Here is a 19,938-nt window from a genome sequence, read left to right as displayed (position 1 = left end):
GTTTACTCCTTGGTTTTGATTGTTATTGTCATAAAACATATAAACATTATATAGGGATAATCTTGTTCTAAGAAAAGTTAAAATACCAAAAAATATCAAACTCCGAGAAATTTTTAAAACAGTAAGTCCCTAAATGGCAAAATCAAAATCTCAAACACATCAAACGAATGATAACAACTGTCATATTCCTGACTAGGTACAGTCATTTTCTTATGTGGAAAATGGTGGACTAAACGGGGTTATAAAGATAGCTAAACCTCGCACTTATATGACATTCGCATAAAATTCCATTGTATTGACAACGATGTGTGAACAAAACAGACATATAAGGTCAAAATGTAAAACATAGGGGTACATCAGTCAACATTGAGTTATAATCTTAATCACTATAAAAACAAACAAATGTGCCAAGAAAGATAAACAAAAAGGGCACATAGACAAAGCATATCAGCAAAAACGAAAGAAAAATTAAAATTTTACCTTAGCACAATTACACAATGACGGGATGTATAAGTTTTGAATGGATATTACCAAAAATAGACTATATATAATCAGTAAAAGTAATAACTTACAAAAACAAATGAAAGAATATTATAACACATTATTAAGATGAAACGTCAGTACCTAGAATCTATTCTTGTAAAGGAATATTCATCATATCTAACAAGGTCTTGGTATCTTCCAGTGAACTTTTTGAGAAAAAGGACAAGACATTCTTTGACATACCCTTGGTTCATCAACTTTCTGCTCGGAAACTTGTGGCAAAGTCTAAGTAGCAGGTGCAAGGTTTTGAATACCGAATGAGTTTGGAAATGTATATCCTATATGCAGGTAGAGTTTGTGTATTGCTACCTAGGTGTGCGAAATTGATATTTCAAAATGAAAATCGTCTCGTTTGTCCTAAATTCTAGTACTGAGACGACCGCTTATGTCAAATTCGAGGTATAAGTCCAAATATGAGGCAGAGGAAGCCGTGTCTGCTGTTTCTTTAATTGCTAGTTATGGAGGATATATCAATAGAACCCAATCAAAAAAGTTTGTATTGTTAATTGAAAGAAAATTCATCAATATATCTGAATATGAATTTAACGATCTGGCTACTTTTTTGATCGTCTTGCAAGTGCATGATGGTACTCCAATTTAATATGAAAATAAGGAGAGACTCACAGTTCGTTCCCATAGGAATGCCGACAATTTGTAGAAAATGTCTACCTCCACATTCAACAAATATGTGTTCACAGATAAACTGCAGCGTTCTAATCACTTATTCCACTGTGTAGCATGTTATACTTTTTGTTTAGTATTAACATTGAAGTAATATTTAATATATTATCAATATTACTTCCATGGTATTAACAAAACGAGCATGGTATTCAAAAGTGATAAATAAATAGCATATGCTACCATTTTTATTTTGAAAAGTATTGTGGATTATTTCTTTTAGAATATTTTTAATTTCACATGTGGAATTGTGGTATACAGGTTTGAAAAATCTTAAGTTTTGATAGATCTTATTTCAGAGAGGGATCGAGATTTAAAATTATCCAGACACTCTTACGATTTTTTAAGAATCCACATATGGATTAACACCACCACTACGCAAGTAAACAGTATTTCTGATGACCCTCTATCGAATAACAGAATGTTATATAATGTCGGGACCACTTTGTTCTAATGCACAAACGATATATAACATACACAGTATATATCTGAGATAATCTGTTAAATATGTTATATATAATGTCAGGATAATTTTGTTAATGTACTATCTATACGTAATATTTAAACATTTCCTTGATTATGCAAGAATAACCCTATTCTAAAGCCCTACTTTTATGTAAGTAGGTAAACTGGTATAGGTTGTAAATGAATTAAACCTGTTAAAAACAATGCAATACCATTTATAACTTTATAAACAATGCAATACCATTTATAACTTTATAAAACAATGCAATACCATTTATAACTTTATAAAACAATGCAATAACATTTATAACTTTATAAAACAATGCAATAACATTTATTACTTTATAAAACAATGCAATACCATTTATAACTTTATAAAACAATGCAATAACATTTATAACTTTATAAAACAATGCAATAACATTTATTACTTTATAAAACAATGCAATACCATTTATAACTTTATAAAACAATGCAATAACATTTATAACTTTATAAAACAATGCAATAACATTTATTACTTTATAAAACAATGCAATACCATTTATAACTTTATAAAACAATGCAATAACATTTATAACTTTATATAAAACAATGCAATAACATTTATTACTTTATAAAACAATGCAATACCATTTATAACTTTATAAAACAATGCAATAACATTTATAACTTTATAAAACAATGCAATAACATTTATTACTTTATAAAACAATGCAATACCATTTATAACTTTATAAACAATGCAATACCATTTATAACTTTATATAAAACAATGCAATACCATTTATAACTTTATATAAAACAATGCAATAACATTTATTACTTTATAAAACAATGCCATACCATTTATAACTTTATAAAACAATGCAATAACATTTATTACTTTATAAAACAATGCAATACCATTTATAACTTTATAAAACAATGCAATAACATTTATAACTTTATAAAACAATGCAATACCATTTATAACTTTATAAAACAATGCAATAACATTTATAACTTTATAAACAATGCAATACCATTTATAACTTTATAAAACAATGCAATACCATTTATAACTTTATAAAACAATGCAATAACATTTATAACTTTATAAAACAATGCAATAACATTTATAACTTTATAAACAATGCAATACCATTTATAACTTTATATAAAACAATGCAATACCATTTATAACTTTATATAAAACAATGCAATAACATTTATTACTTTATAAAACAATGCAATACCATTTATAACTTTATATAAAACAATGCAATAACATTTATTACTTTATAAAACAATGCAATAACATTTATTACTTTATAAAACAATGCCATACCATTTATAACTTTATAAAACAATGCAATAACATTTATAACTTTATAAAACAATGCCATACCATTTATAACTTTATAAAACAATGCAATAACATTTATAACTTTATAAAACAATGCCATACCATTTATAACTTTATAAAACAATGCAATACCATTTATAACTTTATAAAAATTAATATATCACAAAGGAATAATCCCATTTTGATGCAAAATTTGGTCACATGAATTTGCATGAATCTTACATGAAATTATCCAGTGGCGGATCCAGGGGGGGGGGGGGGTTCCGGGGGTGCGCACCCCCCCATTATTTTTGCCGATCAATGCATTTGTATCGGGACATATGTTTTGCACCCCCCCTTTGCCCTGGGTGCCCTGGGTTAGCACCCCCCCTTTCGAAAATTCCTGCATCCGCCCCTGTTATCGTTAAAATTTTCATGTTAGATTCACATCTAACGAGCTTATACATGAAAAGCGCGTTAATCTTTAACCTCACTTAAAATGTTTTACAAGCATTTCAGATTCATGTGAAACTCACTTGACCTGATTTGACCTGAGTCTCACGTATTAGCTCGTTTGAGGAGAAATCCACGAGAATTTTAAGTGAGATTCACACGAAGTTAAATTCACGTAGAATTAATGCGCGTGAATTTTCACTATGTATTATATACATGATATATGACTTGATCTGTTTTATTTTTAATTATTGAAACATAGCTCGTTCTAATGTACGACCAATATATTCAGGGTGAACTATACAATTTAATTCTGATATATAATATGATGACAGAAAAACAAGTTCTAATGCACTACAAATATATATATATATAACATTGACTGTATTATATGTGATATACAACTATTCTATTCCTGTTCTTATATCTACTACCAACATATAAAGTTAAACGATTTATATAATCATTCATTCTAAAGTATTACCAGTATATATAGGGTCAACCATATGAAATGTTATATATTATTGTACTAAATGGTACAATCCCATTCTAAAGTATTACCAGTATATATAGGGTCAACCCTATGAATTGTTATATATCATTGTACTAAATGGTACAATCCCATTCTAAAGTATTACCAGTATATATAGGGTCAACCATATGAAATGTTATATATCATTGTACTAAATGGTACAATCCCATTCTAAAGTATTACCAGTATATATAGGGTCAACCATATGAAATGTTATATATTATTGTACTAAATGAATGACATAGTTGATATTTAATGACAATTTACTTGAGATAAACAAAGAAAAATAGATAAGGTGTTACTATTTGTTACGCTAAGAAAGTGATCATGGAAGGTATGTATTTACAATGTATTAAGGTGGCTCGGGCCTATTCGAAGTTTCTATCAGAAAGGCCGTATTTTTTGTTGTTTTATTCTTTACAGAAAGTGAATCAAATTGGTCGAAAAAAAATAGGGGATCACGGACCATTTAAGCTCAAAATTTTACTTTTAAACAGGTATGTATAAAAAGGGACCATTTTTCAATGAAATGATAGGGAAAATAGAGGTGTTGACATATTTTTATCGGAATATCAAAAAAAACTTTCTATGACACTTGGTCCAAAACTGTAATATAAAAAGCTGAACTATCATAACTATAGCTTCAAAGAATGAGCAAATACAAAACATAGGTCACGGATAAGGAAAACAAATTATTTTGCCTTAAACCCAAATTTTGACAGGAAAATGATGAAAATGGGTGAAATGTCATTTTGACCCTTTAACAAATACGGATAATAACGAAAATATTCTATTAGTCACATAACTATAATGATTTAACATTTCTAATCAATCAACATATTAAAAAAAATATATCGAATTTACGACAAATACTTTTGTAATTCATGCGTGAAATCATGCGCAGTCGAATAGTCCGGAGCCACCTTAATAGAAATGTTCCTGTAAATAAGCACTTTGCAGAATACATACGACGTAAAACTACATGAAGTCTTGTCGCTCTCCTTAGGCATTCATAGATCTTGCTTTCTATGAACGTTAGTTCATCCAGCTAAAAAGTCGCAACAATAATTCTTTTTGCAGTATTACCGTGGAATCATTTATTTTCGTCGTTACACCTTTTCGTGGATTAAGGAAAACTTGTATGTTCGTGGATATTTAATTTCGTGGTTTTGTCATAGTATCTATACAATAAAATTGAGAATGGAAATGGGGAATGTGTCAAAGAGACAACAACAGACAACAACAGAAGGTTACCAACAGGTCTTCAATGCAGCGAGAAATTCCCGCACCCGGAGGCGTCCTCCAGCTGGCCTCCAAACAAAATATATACACTAACCCAGTGATAATGAACGCCATACTTAACTCAAAATTGTACACAGAAAACTAAAATTAAAAATAGTACAAGACTAACAAAGGCTAGAGGCTCCTGACTAGGGACAGGCGCAAAAATGCGGCGGGGTTAAACATGTTAATGAGATCTCAACCCTCCCACCTATACCCTATACAAGCCTATAGGAAATTTGTTATTCGTAAAATATTTAATTTCGTGGTATGTGTGTACGCACGAAAAACACGAAAATTGGTATCCAACGAATAATAATGAATCCATAGTATTGTTACTTTTTTAGTTTCTCGTTTTATTCATGTTGGTATATCTTTTTTCTATGATTTTTGTTGAATACCCTATATTTATGTTGGTGTTGGTTTATTGTAACCTTACAGTATTTCTGTTGGTCCGTTGTTTTCCCTATATAGTTGATGTGATTTTGGCTGTTTTGATTTGTGATCGGGATTTGTTTTCGTTTAATTTACTTAAGATTATTGAACAGCGGTATTCCTATTGCATTTATCTATAGGTATCTTCAACACATTTGTATTATTTTTTTTATATATTGTTTTGGTGTTGTTTGGGGTGAGACTTTACTCGACTTGTTGTAGTACGAGGATGGATGAAACTTAGGTATATGTAGATGACATGTAACTGTTTGCTATTCGTGTTTTTAGGACTAATATCCTACCACTAGGGTTTCCGGTTATTAGGTTACCTTTAAATAAAATCACAAAGTTGGAATACACAGATAGATCACCAACTGAACAAACTTGTTTATATAGTACCCGGAGAAAGTATCACATTAATAAAATAAAGTAATAAACGTTGGTACTAAACTTTTGCATCTTTGAAGTGACCGTTGAAATACTCTTATTGAAACTCTTAACTTCCCCAATACACTTAATAGTACACAGCTACTTTTGCATAGGTACTATTTCTGTACTAAATATCTGTAGTACTGGAAATTTACCTTTAATATTTAGTACTATTTCTTTACTTTAAAATTATTGTAATACTTAGGTACCTGTATTTTAAAGTACTTGTTTTGTACTAAAAATTTTGGTACAGAAATAATACCAACAGTGATCGCAATATTCAATGTTTGATAATCAAATTTTAAGAGATTTGAAATAGACAAACTGCTGAAAATGTAACGGTGTAACCAAATTTTCTTATTATTATTTTTTTTCTTAATTTTATTTTTGTTTTCTTTATTTTGGCAAAATTTTGTTTTTTTAATTTTTTTTGGCAAAATTTCATATATTTTTTTTAATTTTGGCAACATTTTATTTATCCCCGGGTGAACAAGGGTGGGGTGTTATTTACACCGGTGTAGTCAACCAATAAGATTGCAGTATTTTTGCTGCATAAGAAATAATTTTACGTAACATGTGTAATTGGTTTTACATAACATGTGTAATTGGTTTTACGTGACATGGTCATTCAGTAATCTCTGAATAGAGTGTTTACTTACATGATAAACCCCACTGGATAAATTTGTACATGATCTATAAAATTTTATACAAGGTCATTTATCTCTGGACAAGTGCAGGTAGACTATGTATAACTTATACTTCAATCTTTGAGGAATATTTAATGAAAACTTCAGTATAATATGTATATGCTAGCGATCACATAGCTTATTTGTGGATATTTGAACAAGTTATTTGTAATGTTTGTGTCATTATTTATATGTATATAATTATGTAAACGGTAAAATGTCTTCCTTCTTTCGGAAATGAAGAAATGAACCATTTTTATGCATAGTGAAAATATATTGAATATTCTCAAATATATACTGAGCGAAACAATCTCTACCATTAAACCGAGATTGTCCCAAAATGTTCCGGATGTCAGAAATTGCGTATTAACTCGGACAACCATTTTACATTCACATCTTGGGAACCTACTATATCGAATTCATCAACATCTTTTATTTAACTCTAATGTATAATTCTGTCCACTCAAAATCAATTCAAATAATTCAGGCGTTGAAGAACACAATTGTTTCTTTTTCATCCAAGTTGAAGATAGTGAATAAACTGCAATTTACACTTTTATTTGCCCTTTCACCTCGGGTGATAGTAGATAATAGAAAATTCCATTTAGACTCTTCATTTGCCCTTTCACCTCGGGGGATAATAAATGATAGAAAAGCCCATTGATTTAGACTCATCATTTGTCCTTTCATCTCGGGTGATAATAGATGATAGAAACAGGAATTTAGACTCTTCATTTGTCCTTTCACCTCGGGTGATAATAGATGATAGAAACAGGAATTTAGACTCTTCATTTGTCCTTTCATCTCGGGTGATAATAGATGATAGAAACAGGAATTTAGACTCTTCATTTGTCCTTTTACCTCGGGTGATAATAGATGATAGAAACAGGAATTTAGACTCTTCATTTGTCCTTTCATCTCGGGTGATAATAGATGATAGAAACAGGAATTTAGACTCTTCATTTGTCCTTTCATCTCGGGTGATAATAGATGATAGAAACAGGAATTTAGACTCTTCATTTGTCCTTTTACCTCGGGTGATAATAGATGATAGAAACAGGAATTTAGACTCTTCATTTGTCCTTTCATCTCGGGTGATAATAGATAATAGAAACAGGAATTTAGACTCTTCAATTGTCCTTTCATCTCGGGTGATAATAGATGATAGAAACAGGAATTTAGACTCTTCAATTGTCCTTTCACCTCGGGGGATAGTAGATGATAGAAACAGGAATTTAGACTCTTCATTTGTCCTTTCACCTCGGGTGATAATAGATGATAGAAACAGGAATTTAGACTCTTCATTTGTCCTTTCACCTCGGGTGATAATAGATGATAGAAACAGGAATTTAGACTCTTCATTTGTCCTTTCATCTCGGGTGATAATAGATGATAGAAACAGGAATCTAGACTCATCATTTGTCCTTTCACCGCGGGTGATAATAGATGATAGAAACAGGAATTTAGACTCTTCATTTGTCCTTTCATCTCGGGTGATAATAGATAATAGAAAATTCCATTTAGACTCTTCATTAGTCCTTTCACTTCGGGGATAATAGATGATAGAAACAGGAATTTAGACTCTTTATTTGTCCTTTCACCTCGAGTGATAGTAGATAATAGAAAATTCCATTTAGACTCTTCATTTGTCCTTTCACCTCGGGAATAATAAATGATAGAAACAGGAATTTAGACTCTTCATTTGTCCTTTCATCTCGGGTGATAATAGATGATAGAAACAGGAATCTAGACTCATCATTTGTCCTTTCATCTCGGGTGATAATAGATGATAGAAACAGGAATTTAGACTCTTCATTTGTCCTTTCACCTCGGGTGATAATAGATGATAGAAACAGGAATTTAGACTCTTCATTTGTCCTCTCACCTCGGGGGATAATATATGATAGAAACAGGAATTTAGACTCTTCATTTGTCCTTTCATCGCGGGTGATAATAGATGATAGAAACAGGAATTTAGACTCATCATTTGTCCTTTCATCTCGGGTGATAATAGATGATAGAAACAGGAATTTAGACTCTTCATTTGTCCTTTCATCTCGGGTGATAATAGATGATAGAAACAGGAATCTAGACTCATCATTTGTCCTTTCATCTCGGGTGATAATAGATGATAGAAACAGGAATTTAGACTCTTCATTTGTCCTCTCACCTCGGGGGATAATATATGATAGAAACAGGAATTTAGACTCTTCATTTGTCCTTTCATCGCGGGTGATAATAGATGATAGAAACAGGAATTTAGACTCATCATTTGTCCTTTCATCTCGGGTGATAATAGATGATAGAAACAGGAATTTAGACTCTTCATTTGTCCTTTCATCTCGGGTGATAATAGATGATAGAAACAGGAATTTAGACTCTTCATTTGTCCTTTCACCTCGGGTGATAATAGATGATAGAAACAGGAATTTAGACTCTTCATTTGTCCTCTCACCTCGGGGGATAATAGATGATAGAAACAGGAATTTAGACTCTTCATTTGTCCTTTCATCTCGGGTGATAATAGATAATAGAAAATTCCATTTAGACTCTTCATTTGCCCTTTCACCTCGGGGGATAATAAATGATAGAAAAGCCCATTGATTTAGACTCATCATTTGTCCTTTCATCTCGGGTGATAATAGATGATAGAAACAGGAATTTAGACTCTTCATTTGTCCTTTCACCTCGGGTGATAATAGATGATAGAAACAGGAATTTAGACTCTTCATTTGTCCTCTCACCTCGGGGGATAATAGATGATAGAAACAGGAATTTAGACTCATCATTTGTCCTTTCATCTCGGGTGATAATAGATGATAGAAACAGGAATTTAGACTCTTCATTTGTCCTTTCATCTCGGGTGATAATAGATGATAGAAACAGGAATTTAGACTCTTCATTTGTCCTTTCACCTCGGGTGATAATAGATGATAGAAACAGGAATTTAGACTCTTCATTTGTCCTCTCACCTCGGGGGATAATAGATGATAGAAACAGGAATTTAGACTCTTCATTTGTCCTTTCATCTCGGGTGATAGTAGATAATAGAAACAGGAATTTAGACTCTTCATTTGTCCTTTCATCTCGGGTGATAATAGATGATAGAAACAGGAATTTAGACTCTTCATTTGTCCTTTCATCTCGGGTGATTAGACTCTTCATTTGTCCTCTCACCTCGGGGGATAATAGATGATAGAAACAGGAATTTAGACTCTTCATTTGTCTTTTCATCTCGGGTGATTAGACTCTTCATTTGTCCTCTCACCTCGGGGGATAATAGATGATAGAAACAGGAATTTAGACTCTTCATTTGTCCTTTCATCTCGGGTGATTAGACTCTTCATTTGTCCTCTCACCTCGGGGGATAATAGATGATAGAAACAGGAATTTAGACTCTTCATTTGTCCTTTCATCTCGGGTGATAATAGATGATAGACACAGGAATCTAGACTCTTCATTTGTCCTTTCATCTCGGGTGATAATAGATGATAGAAACAGGAATTTAGACTCTTCATTTGTCCTTTCATCTCGGGTGATTAGACTCTTCATTTGTCCTCTCACCTCGGGGGATAATAGATGATAGAAACAGGAATTTAGACTCTTCATTTGTCCTTTCATCTCGGGTGATTAGACTCTTCATTTGTCCTCTCACCTCGGGGGATAATAGATGATAGAAACAGGAATTTAGACTCTTCATTTGTCCTTTCATCTCGGGTGATAATAGATGATAGACACAGGAATCTAGACTCTTCATTTGTCCTTTCATCTCGGGTGATAATAGATGATAGAAACAGGAATTTAGACTCTTCATTTGTCCTTTCACCTCGGGGGATAATAGATGATAGAAACAGGAATTTAGACTCTTCATTTGTCCTTTCACCTCGGGTGATAATAGATGATAGAAACAGGAATTTAGACTCTTCATTTGTCCTCTCACCTCGGGGGATAATAGATGATAGAAACAGGAATTTAGACTCTTCATTTGTCCTTTCATCTCGGGTGATAATAGATGATAGAAACAGGAATGTAGACTCATCATTTGTCCTTTCATCGCGGGTGATAATAGATGATAGAAACAGGAATTTAGACTCTTCATTTGTCCTTTCACCTCGGGGGATAATAGATGATAGAAACAGGAATTTAGACTCTTCATTTGCCCTTTCATCTCGGGTGATAATAGATGATAGAAACAGGAATTTAGACTCTTCATTTGTCCTCTCACCTCGGGGGATAATAGATGATAGAAACAGGAATTTAGACTCTTCATTTGTCCTTTCATCTCGGGTGATAATAGATAATAGAAAATTCCATTTAGACTCTTCATTAGTCCTTTCACCTCGGGGATAATAGATGATAGAAACAGGAATTTAGACTCTTTATTTGTCCTTTCACCTCGAGTGATAGTAGATAATAGAAAATTCCATTTAGACTCTTCATTTGTCCTTTCACCTCGGGAATAATAAATGATAGAAACAGGAATTTAGACTCTTCATTTGTCCTTTCATCTCGGGTGATAATAGATAATAGAAAATTCCATTTAGACTCTTCATTAGTCCTTTCACCTCGGGGATAATAGATGATAGAAACAGGAATTTAGACTCTTTATTTGTCCTTTCACCTCGAGTGATAGTAGATAATAGAAAATTCCATTTAGACTCTTCATTTGTCCTTTCACCTCGGGAATAATAAATGATAGAAACAGGAATTTAGACTCTTCATTTGTCCTTTCATCTCGGGTGATAATAGATGATAGAAACAGGAATCTAGACTCATCATTTGTCCTTTCATCGCGGGTGATAATAGATGATAGAAACAGGAATTTAGACTCTTTATTTGTCCTTTCATCTCGGGTGATAATAGATGATAGAAACAGGAATTTAGACTCTTCATTTGCCCTTTCATCTCGGGTGATAATAGATGATAGAAACAGGAATTTAGACTCTTTATTTGTCCTTTCACCTCGAGTGATAGTAGATAATAGAAAATTCCATTTAGACTCTTCATTTGTCCTTTCACCTCGGGGGATAATAGATGATAGAAACAGGAATTTAGACTCTTCATTTGTCCTTTCACCTCGGGGGATAATAGATGATAGAAACAGGAATTTAGACTCTTCATTTGTCCTTTCATCTCGGGTGATAATAGATGATAGAAACAGGAATTTAGACTCTTCATTTGTCCTTTTACCTCGGGTGATAATAGATGATAGAAACAGGAATTTAGACTCTTCATTTGTCCTCTCACCTCGGGGGATAATAGATGATAGAAACAGGAATTTAGACTCATCATTTGTCCTTTCATCTCGGGTGATAATAGATGATAGAAACAGGAATTTAGACTCTTCATTTGTCCTTTCACCTCGGGTGATAATAGATGATAGAAACAGGAATTTAGACTCTTCATTTGTCCTCTCACCTCGGGGGATAATAGATGATAGAAACAGGAATTTAGACTCTTCATTTGTCCTTTCATCTCGGGTGATAATAGATAATAGAAAATTCCATTTAGACTCTTCATTAGTCCTTTCACCTCGGGGATAATAGATGATAGAAACAGGAATTTAGACTCTTTATTTGTCCTTTCACCTCGAGTGATAGTAGATAATAGAAAATTCCATTTAGACTCTTCATTTGTCCTTTCACCTCGGGAATAATAAATGATAGAAACAGGAATTTAGACTCTTCATTTGTCCTTTCATCTCGGGTGATAATAGATGATAGAAACAGGAATCTAGACTCATCATTTGTCCTTTCATCGCGGGTGATAATAGATGATAGAAACAGGAATTTAGACTCTTCATTTGTCCTTTCACCTCGGGGGATAATAGATGATAGAAACAGGAATTTAGACTCTTCTTTGCCCTTTCATCTCGGGTAATAATAGATGATAGAAACAGGAATTTAGACTCTTTATTTGTCCTTTCACCTCGAGTGATAGTAGATAATAGAAAATTCCATTTAGACTCTTCATTTGTCCTTTCACCTCGGGGGATAATAGATGATAGAAACAGGAATTTAGACTCTTCATTTGTCCTTTCACCTCGGGGGATAATAGATGATAGAAACAGGAATTTAGACTCTTCATTTGTCCTTTCATCTCGGGTGATAATAGATGATAGAAACAGGAATTTAGACTCTTCATTTGTCCTTTTACCTCGGGTGATAATAGATGATAGAAACAGGAATTTAGACTCTTCATTTGTCCTTTTACCTCGGGAATAATAAATGATAGAAACAGGAATTTAGACTCTTCATTTGTCCTTTCACCTCGGGAATAATAAATGATAGAAACAGGAATTTAGACTCTTCATTTGTCCTTTTACCTCGGGTGATAATAGATGATAGAAACAGGAATTTAGACTCTTCATTTGTCCTTTCATCTCGGGTGATAATAGATGATAGAAACAGGAATTTAGACTTTTCATTTGTCCTTTCATTGCGGGTGATAATAGATGATAGAAACAGGAATTTAGACTCTTCATTTGTCCTTTCATCTCGGGTGATAATAGATGATAGCAACAGGAATTTAGACTCTTCATTTGTCCTTTCATCTCGGGTGATAATAGATGATAGAAACAGGAATTTAGACTCTTCATTTGTCCTTTCATCGCGGGTGATAATAGATGATAGAAACAGGAATTTAGACTCTTCATTTGTCCTTTCATCGCGGGTGATAATAGATGATAGAAACAGGAATTTAGACTCTTCATTTGTCCTTTCATCGAGGGTGATAATAGATGATAGAAACAGGAATTTAGACTCTTCATTTGTCCTTTTACCTCGGGTGATAATAGATGATAGAAACAGGAATTTAGACTCTTCATTTGTCCTTTCATCGCGGGTGATAATAGATGATAGAAACAGGAATTTAGACTCTTCATTTGTCCTTTCATCGCGGGTGATAATAGATGATAGAAACAGGAATTTAGACTCTTCATTTGTCCTTTAATCGAGGGTGATAATAGATGATAGAAACAGGAATTTAGACTCTTCATTTGTCCTTTCACCTCGGGGGATAATAGATGATAGAAACAGGAATTTAGACTCTTCATTTGTCCTTTCATCTCGGGTGATAATAGATGATAGAAACAGGAATTTAGACTCTTCATTTGTCCTTTCATCTCGGGTGATAATAGATGATAGAAACAGGAATTTAGACTCTTCATTTGCCCTTTCATCTCGGGTGATAATAGATGATAGAAACAGGAATTTAGACTCTTCATTTGTCCTTTCACCTCGGGTGATAATAGATGATAGAAACAGGAATTTAGACTCTTCATTTGTCCTTTCACCTCGGGGGATAGTAGATGATAGAAATAACTTTTGGAGTGTCAAGAACTCGTTGGAAGTACTTAATAAATTGCATGCTTATATTGGTGATTTTGAATCTGTTCAAAGTTTTGATTTTTCTACCCTATATACCACATTGCCTCACATTCTCATTAAGAAAAAATCCACACACCTAATTAAATGGGCATTCAAAAAATCAGAATGTGAGTATATATGTTCAAACTCTTTTAGGTCATTTTTTAGTAGCAATAAACAAAAAAAATATGTTAATTGGACATGCTTTGATACTATATATGCCGTTGAATTTTTACTAGATAACATTTTTGTTCACTTGGGGATTCCGTATATCGTCAGATTATCGGAATTCCAATGGGGACTAACTGTGCACCACTTATTGCGGACCTGTTTTTGTATTGTTATGAGTTACAATTTATGACAAAAATAAGCAAAGACACATCGAAACAACATCTGATAAACAAATTTAATAATACTTTTAGATATTTGGATGATATTTTGGCTCTCAATAATGACGACTTCAGTATGTATATTAATAAAATTTATCCTGTTGAACTTACTCTAAATAAAGCTAATACTAACAATGACCACTGCCCTTTTCCCGATCTTGATATCTATATCACTAATGGAAAGCTGAATACTAAAATTTATGATAAAAGGGATGATTTTTCATTTCCTATCGTTAATTATCCGTTTTTAGATGGTGACGTTCCCTTGTCACCATCTTACGGTGTTTATATATCTCAACTTGTACGATTCGCTCGTGTATGTAACAATGCTTTAGATTTTAACGATAGAAATTTATGTATTACTGAAAAATTATTACACCAGGGTTCTCGATATCACAAACTAGTCAAAACATTTACTAAATTTTATCATCGGTATAAAGACATCATTCGTAAATATAGCTCAACATGCAGACTTCTAATACGTTCAGGTATTTCACATCCAATTTTTTTATGGAAATATTCTTTATAAAGCACAAAGGTGTCAGTATTCACCTCAGAATCTTACAAAACCTTTGAATAGACTTATTAAGAAGGGATATAATTACGATACTTTTGTCAAGTCATTAAAGATTGCATATTTTGGCGTTAATATTGAGTCACTGATAAGGTCTTTGCATCGGAACTAAACATATTTATTCTAACAACAGTTGTTGGCATGACACGGGTTATGTTCTTCTCATATATGTTATGATGGTATGATACTAAACCCCTAACGGGAAGGATTGTGCCTGATGTTCATATGACGAAATCATAATCTTTCAGTCAGTTTAATTGAAGTCTGGAGCTGGCATGTCAGTTAACTGCTAGTAGTCTGTTGTTATTTATGTATTATTGTCATTTTGTTTATTTTCTTTGGTTACATCTTCTGACATCAGACTCGGACTTCTCTTGAACTGAATTTTAATGTGCGTATTGTTATGCGTTTACTTTTCTACATTGGTTAGAGGTATAGGGGAGGGTTGAGATCTCACAAACATGTTTAACCCCGCCGCATTTTTTGCGCCTGTCCCAAGTCAGGAGCCTCTGGCCTTTGTTTGTCTTGTATTATTTTAATTTTAGTTTCTTGTGTACAATTTGGAAATTAGTATGGCGTTCATTATCACTGGACTAGTATATATTTGTTTAGGGGCCAGCTGAAGGACGCCTCCGGGTGCGGGAATTTCTCGCTACATTGAAGACCTGTTGGTGACCCTCTGCTGTTGTTTTTTTATTTGGTCGGGTTGTTGTCTCTTTGACACATTTCCCATTTCCATTCTCAATTTTATCAAAGGTAGCAGGCTTATTATTTGATACGTCAGACGCGTGTTTCGTCTACATATAACTCATCAGTTGAGCCATATCCGATTCAGGTTATCTATGTTTAGGATAAAAAAAAATCTCAGTATTGTGAAAATACGTAAAGTAATTCGTTTGTCTATTTGATAGAACCATACTAAAAACTAAAACACTTCTCAAATGACCTAGTTTGTTTGTTTCTTTCAAATTATGCAGGTTTACAGCTAACAGCGTTTATTCTTGTAACATTTACCATTGTGATATCAGTAAATGGTAAGTACAATTACTTAAGATTTAAAATGTTGTCTTAAATTTTACCCACAATAATTACATGTTTCAAATTCGACGAGTCATGTGAAGAAGAAACGTGCCTCATACAATGCTTATTCTTGTATAATAGAAATCGGAAGTTGTGGTATGAATGCCAATGAGACAACTATTCATCCAAGTCACAATTTGTTAAATAAAAGCAGCAAAGGTCAAAGTATGGCCATCAACACGGGTTTGTTCACATCGAACAGCAAGCTATATGATCCCCTCTAAAAGGACTTATGTATAACAATTCAAACGGGAAAACTAACGGTCTAATCCATATAAAAACGAGAAACGAGAAAAGCTTATGAGTCACATCAACAAACGACAACCACTGAACAACAGGTTCCTGACTTGGAACAAGTACAAACAAATGCAGCGTTTAGACACCTAGCTAATTCGTCAAAACAGATGACTCATTGATAAGACTTCAATAAAATGTATACGACTTTTGGTGGATATAATGGATAGAGGTTAATCACGAATATAAGTGTTCAATGAAATTTACATTCATTGAAACCACTAAATAGAGATCTACTGAAGTACAGTGTTTTACCAATTAACACAAATGATACATATTGTACGAAAATATAATATCATATCTTACTAATGCATTTTGTCTTAATTGGTAGCCTCAAATTCGACTCAAGTGCAGTGTTTTAAATGCAATGGTGTTCCTAAAATGGAGGACTGCGGTCACACAGTGACATGTGGTGAGCACGAGGTAATAACAAAACACCTTAAGTGTCAGTCTTTTGTTTTCACACAGTTACATGTGGTGGGCACGAGGTAATAACAAAACACCTTAAGTGTCAGTCTTTTGTTTTCACACAGTTACATGTGGTGAGCACGAGGTAATAACAAAACACCTTAAGTGTCAATCTTTTGTTTACACATAGTGACATGTGGTGAGCACGAGGTAATAACAAGACAAAACACATTATATATCAATCTTTTGTTTACACACAGTTACATGTGGTGAGTACGTGTTTACACATCCAGGCATAAACTAAATCCGAGGCATGAAGTGTAAAGTAACAAATATATAAAACTAAAAAAAACGCAAAATGGATTACTTTTTTACTTACAATCTTAAATAATTAAAAGCATGATGATTTCAACCTTCCCATTTCGAAAAAAAGTCAAATTTTAAGCATTTCCCCTTAGAATTACACAACATTTTTGTAAATATCTAGCAAAGGAAGTTTTCAAAGACATTTGTTCTAGATCCATGACGGAAAAGGGCTGAACTGTCCGCAAATTTTATATAATTTTTATTTTCAACCTTAAACTAAGGGAAGTAATTTAATGAATAAAAACATCATAGATACCAGGATTAGATTTTGTACGCTAGACGCGCGTTTTGTCTACTAAAGACTCATCAGTGACGCTCGTGTCCAAAAAGGTTAAAAAGAGCCAAAGTCACGTTGTGCAAATCATATAAATAAAGTACCTTTGATTTTGCCATATATATGAAATCATGGACAGCATCTTTTTATCTGTTTTGAATCATGTTTTTTTTACAATATTATATATCAATTGTACTACGGATACGCATACTTACAATATTATATATCAATTGTACTACGGATACGCATACTTACCATATTATATAGCAATTGTACTACGGATACGCATACTTACAATATTATATAGCAATTGTACTACGGATACTCATACTTACAATATTATATAGCAATTGTACTACGGATACGCATACTTACCATATTATATAGCAATTGTACTACGGATACGCATACTTACCATATTATATAGCAATTGTACTACGGATACGCATACTTACAATATTATATAGCAATTGTACTACGGATACGCATACTTACAATATTATATAGCAATTGTACTACGGATACGCATACTTACAATATTATATAGCAATTGTACTACGGATACGCATACTTACAATATTATATAGCAATTGTACTACGGATACTCATACTTACAATATTATATAGCAATTGTACTACGGATACGCATACTTACAATATTATATAGCAATTGTACTACGGATACGCATACTTACAATATTATATAGCAATTGTACTACGGATACGCATACTTACAATATTATATAGCAATTGTACTACGGATACTCATACTTACAATATTATATAGCAATTGTACTACGGATACGCATACTTACAATATTATATAGCAATTGTACTACGGATACTCATACTTACAATATTATATAGCAATTGTACTACGGATACGCATACTTACAATATTATATAGCAATTGTACTACGGATACGCATACTTACAATATTATATATCAATTGTACTACGGAAATATTATATAGCAATTGTACTACGGATACTCATACTTACAATATTATATAGCAATTGTACTACGGATACGCATACTTACAATATTATATAGCAATTGTACTACGGATACTCATACTTACAATATTATATATCAATTGTACTACGGATACGCATACTTACAATATTATATAGCAATTGTACTACGGATACGCATACTTACAATATTATATAGCAATTGTACTACGGATACGCATACTTACAATATTATATAGCAATTGTACTACGGATACGCATACTTACAATATTATATAGCAATTGTACTACGGATACGCATACTTACAATATTATATAGCAATTGTACTACGGATACGCATACTTACAATATTATATAGCAATTGTACTACGGATACGCATACTTACAATATTATATAGCAATTGTACTACGGATACTCATACTTACAATATTATATAGCAATTGTACTACGGATACGCATACTTACAATATTATATAGCAATTGTACTACGGATACTCATACTTACAATATTATATAGCAATTGTACTACGGATACGCATACTTACAATATTATATAGCAATTGTACTACGGATACTCATACTTACAATATTATATAGCAATTGTACTACGGATACTCATACTTACAATATTATATAGCAATTGTACTACGGATACGCATACTTACAATATTATATATCAATTGTACTACGGAAATATTATATAGCAATTGTACTACGGATACTCATACTTACAATATTATATAGCAATTGTACTACGGATACGCATACTTACAATATTATATAGCAATTGTACTACGGATACTCATACTTACAATATTATATATCAATTGTACTACGGATACGCATACTTACAATATTATATAGCAATTGTACTACGGATACGCATACTTACAATATTATATATCAATTGTACTACGGATACGCATACTTACAATATTATATAGCAATTGTACTACGGATACTCATACTTACAATATTATATAGCAATTGTACTACGGATACGCATACTTACAATATTATATAGCAATTGTACTACGGATACTCATACTTACAATATTATATAGCAATTGTACTACGGATACGCATACTTACAATATTATATAGCAATTGTACTACGGATACGCATACTTACAATATTATATAGCAATTGTACTACGGATACGCATACTTACAATATTATATAGCAATTGTACTACGGATAATATTATATAGCAATTGTACTACGGATACTCATACTTACAATATTATATAGCAATTGTACTACGGATACGCATACTTACAATATTATATAGCAATTGTACTACGGATACGCATACTTACAATATTATATAGCAATTGTACTACGGATACGCATACTTACAATATTATATAGCAATTGTA

General features: G+C 32.4%; 1 protein-coding gene across 1 annotated transcript in view; it reads left to right on the top strand.

The window, feature by feature from the left end:
• Nucleotides 1–4,241: 4,241 nt before the first annotated feature.
• The window catches only part of LOC143052964 (peroxidasin homolog), a 38,732-nt gene continuing 23,035 nt past the window's right edge, over nt 4,242–19,938 (top strand). Inside the window, exons 1-3 of the mRNA XM_076226139.1 lie at nt 4,242–4,332; nt 16,137–16,193; nt 16,865–16,956. Coding sequence (XP_076082254.1) covers nt 4,326–4,332; nt 16,137–16,193; nt 16,865–16,956 — 156 coding nt within the window. The 5' untranslated portion in view covers nt 4,242–4,325. The remainder of the gene's footprint in view (nt 4,333–16,136; nt 16,194–16,864; nt 16,957–19,938) is intronic.

The sequence above is a fragment of the Mytilus galloprovincialis genome, chromosome 11 (assembly GCF_965363235.1).
Source record: "Mytilus galloprovincialis chromosome 11, xbMytGall1.hap1.1, whole genome shotgun sequence".
Taxonomy (NCBI): domain Eukaryota; kingdom Metazoa; phylum Mollusca; class Bivalvia; order Mytilida; family Mytilidae; genus Mytilus; species Mytilus galloprovincialis.
The sequence above is the reverse complement of the archived record's forward strand: the minus strand, read 5'-3'. Positions and strand labels throughout refer to the sequence as shown.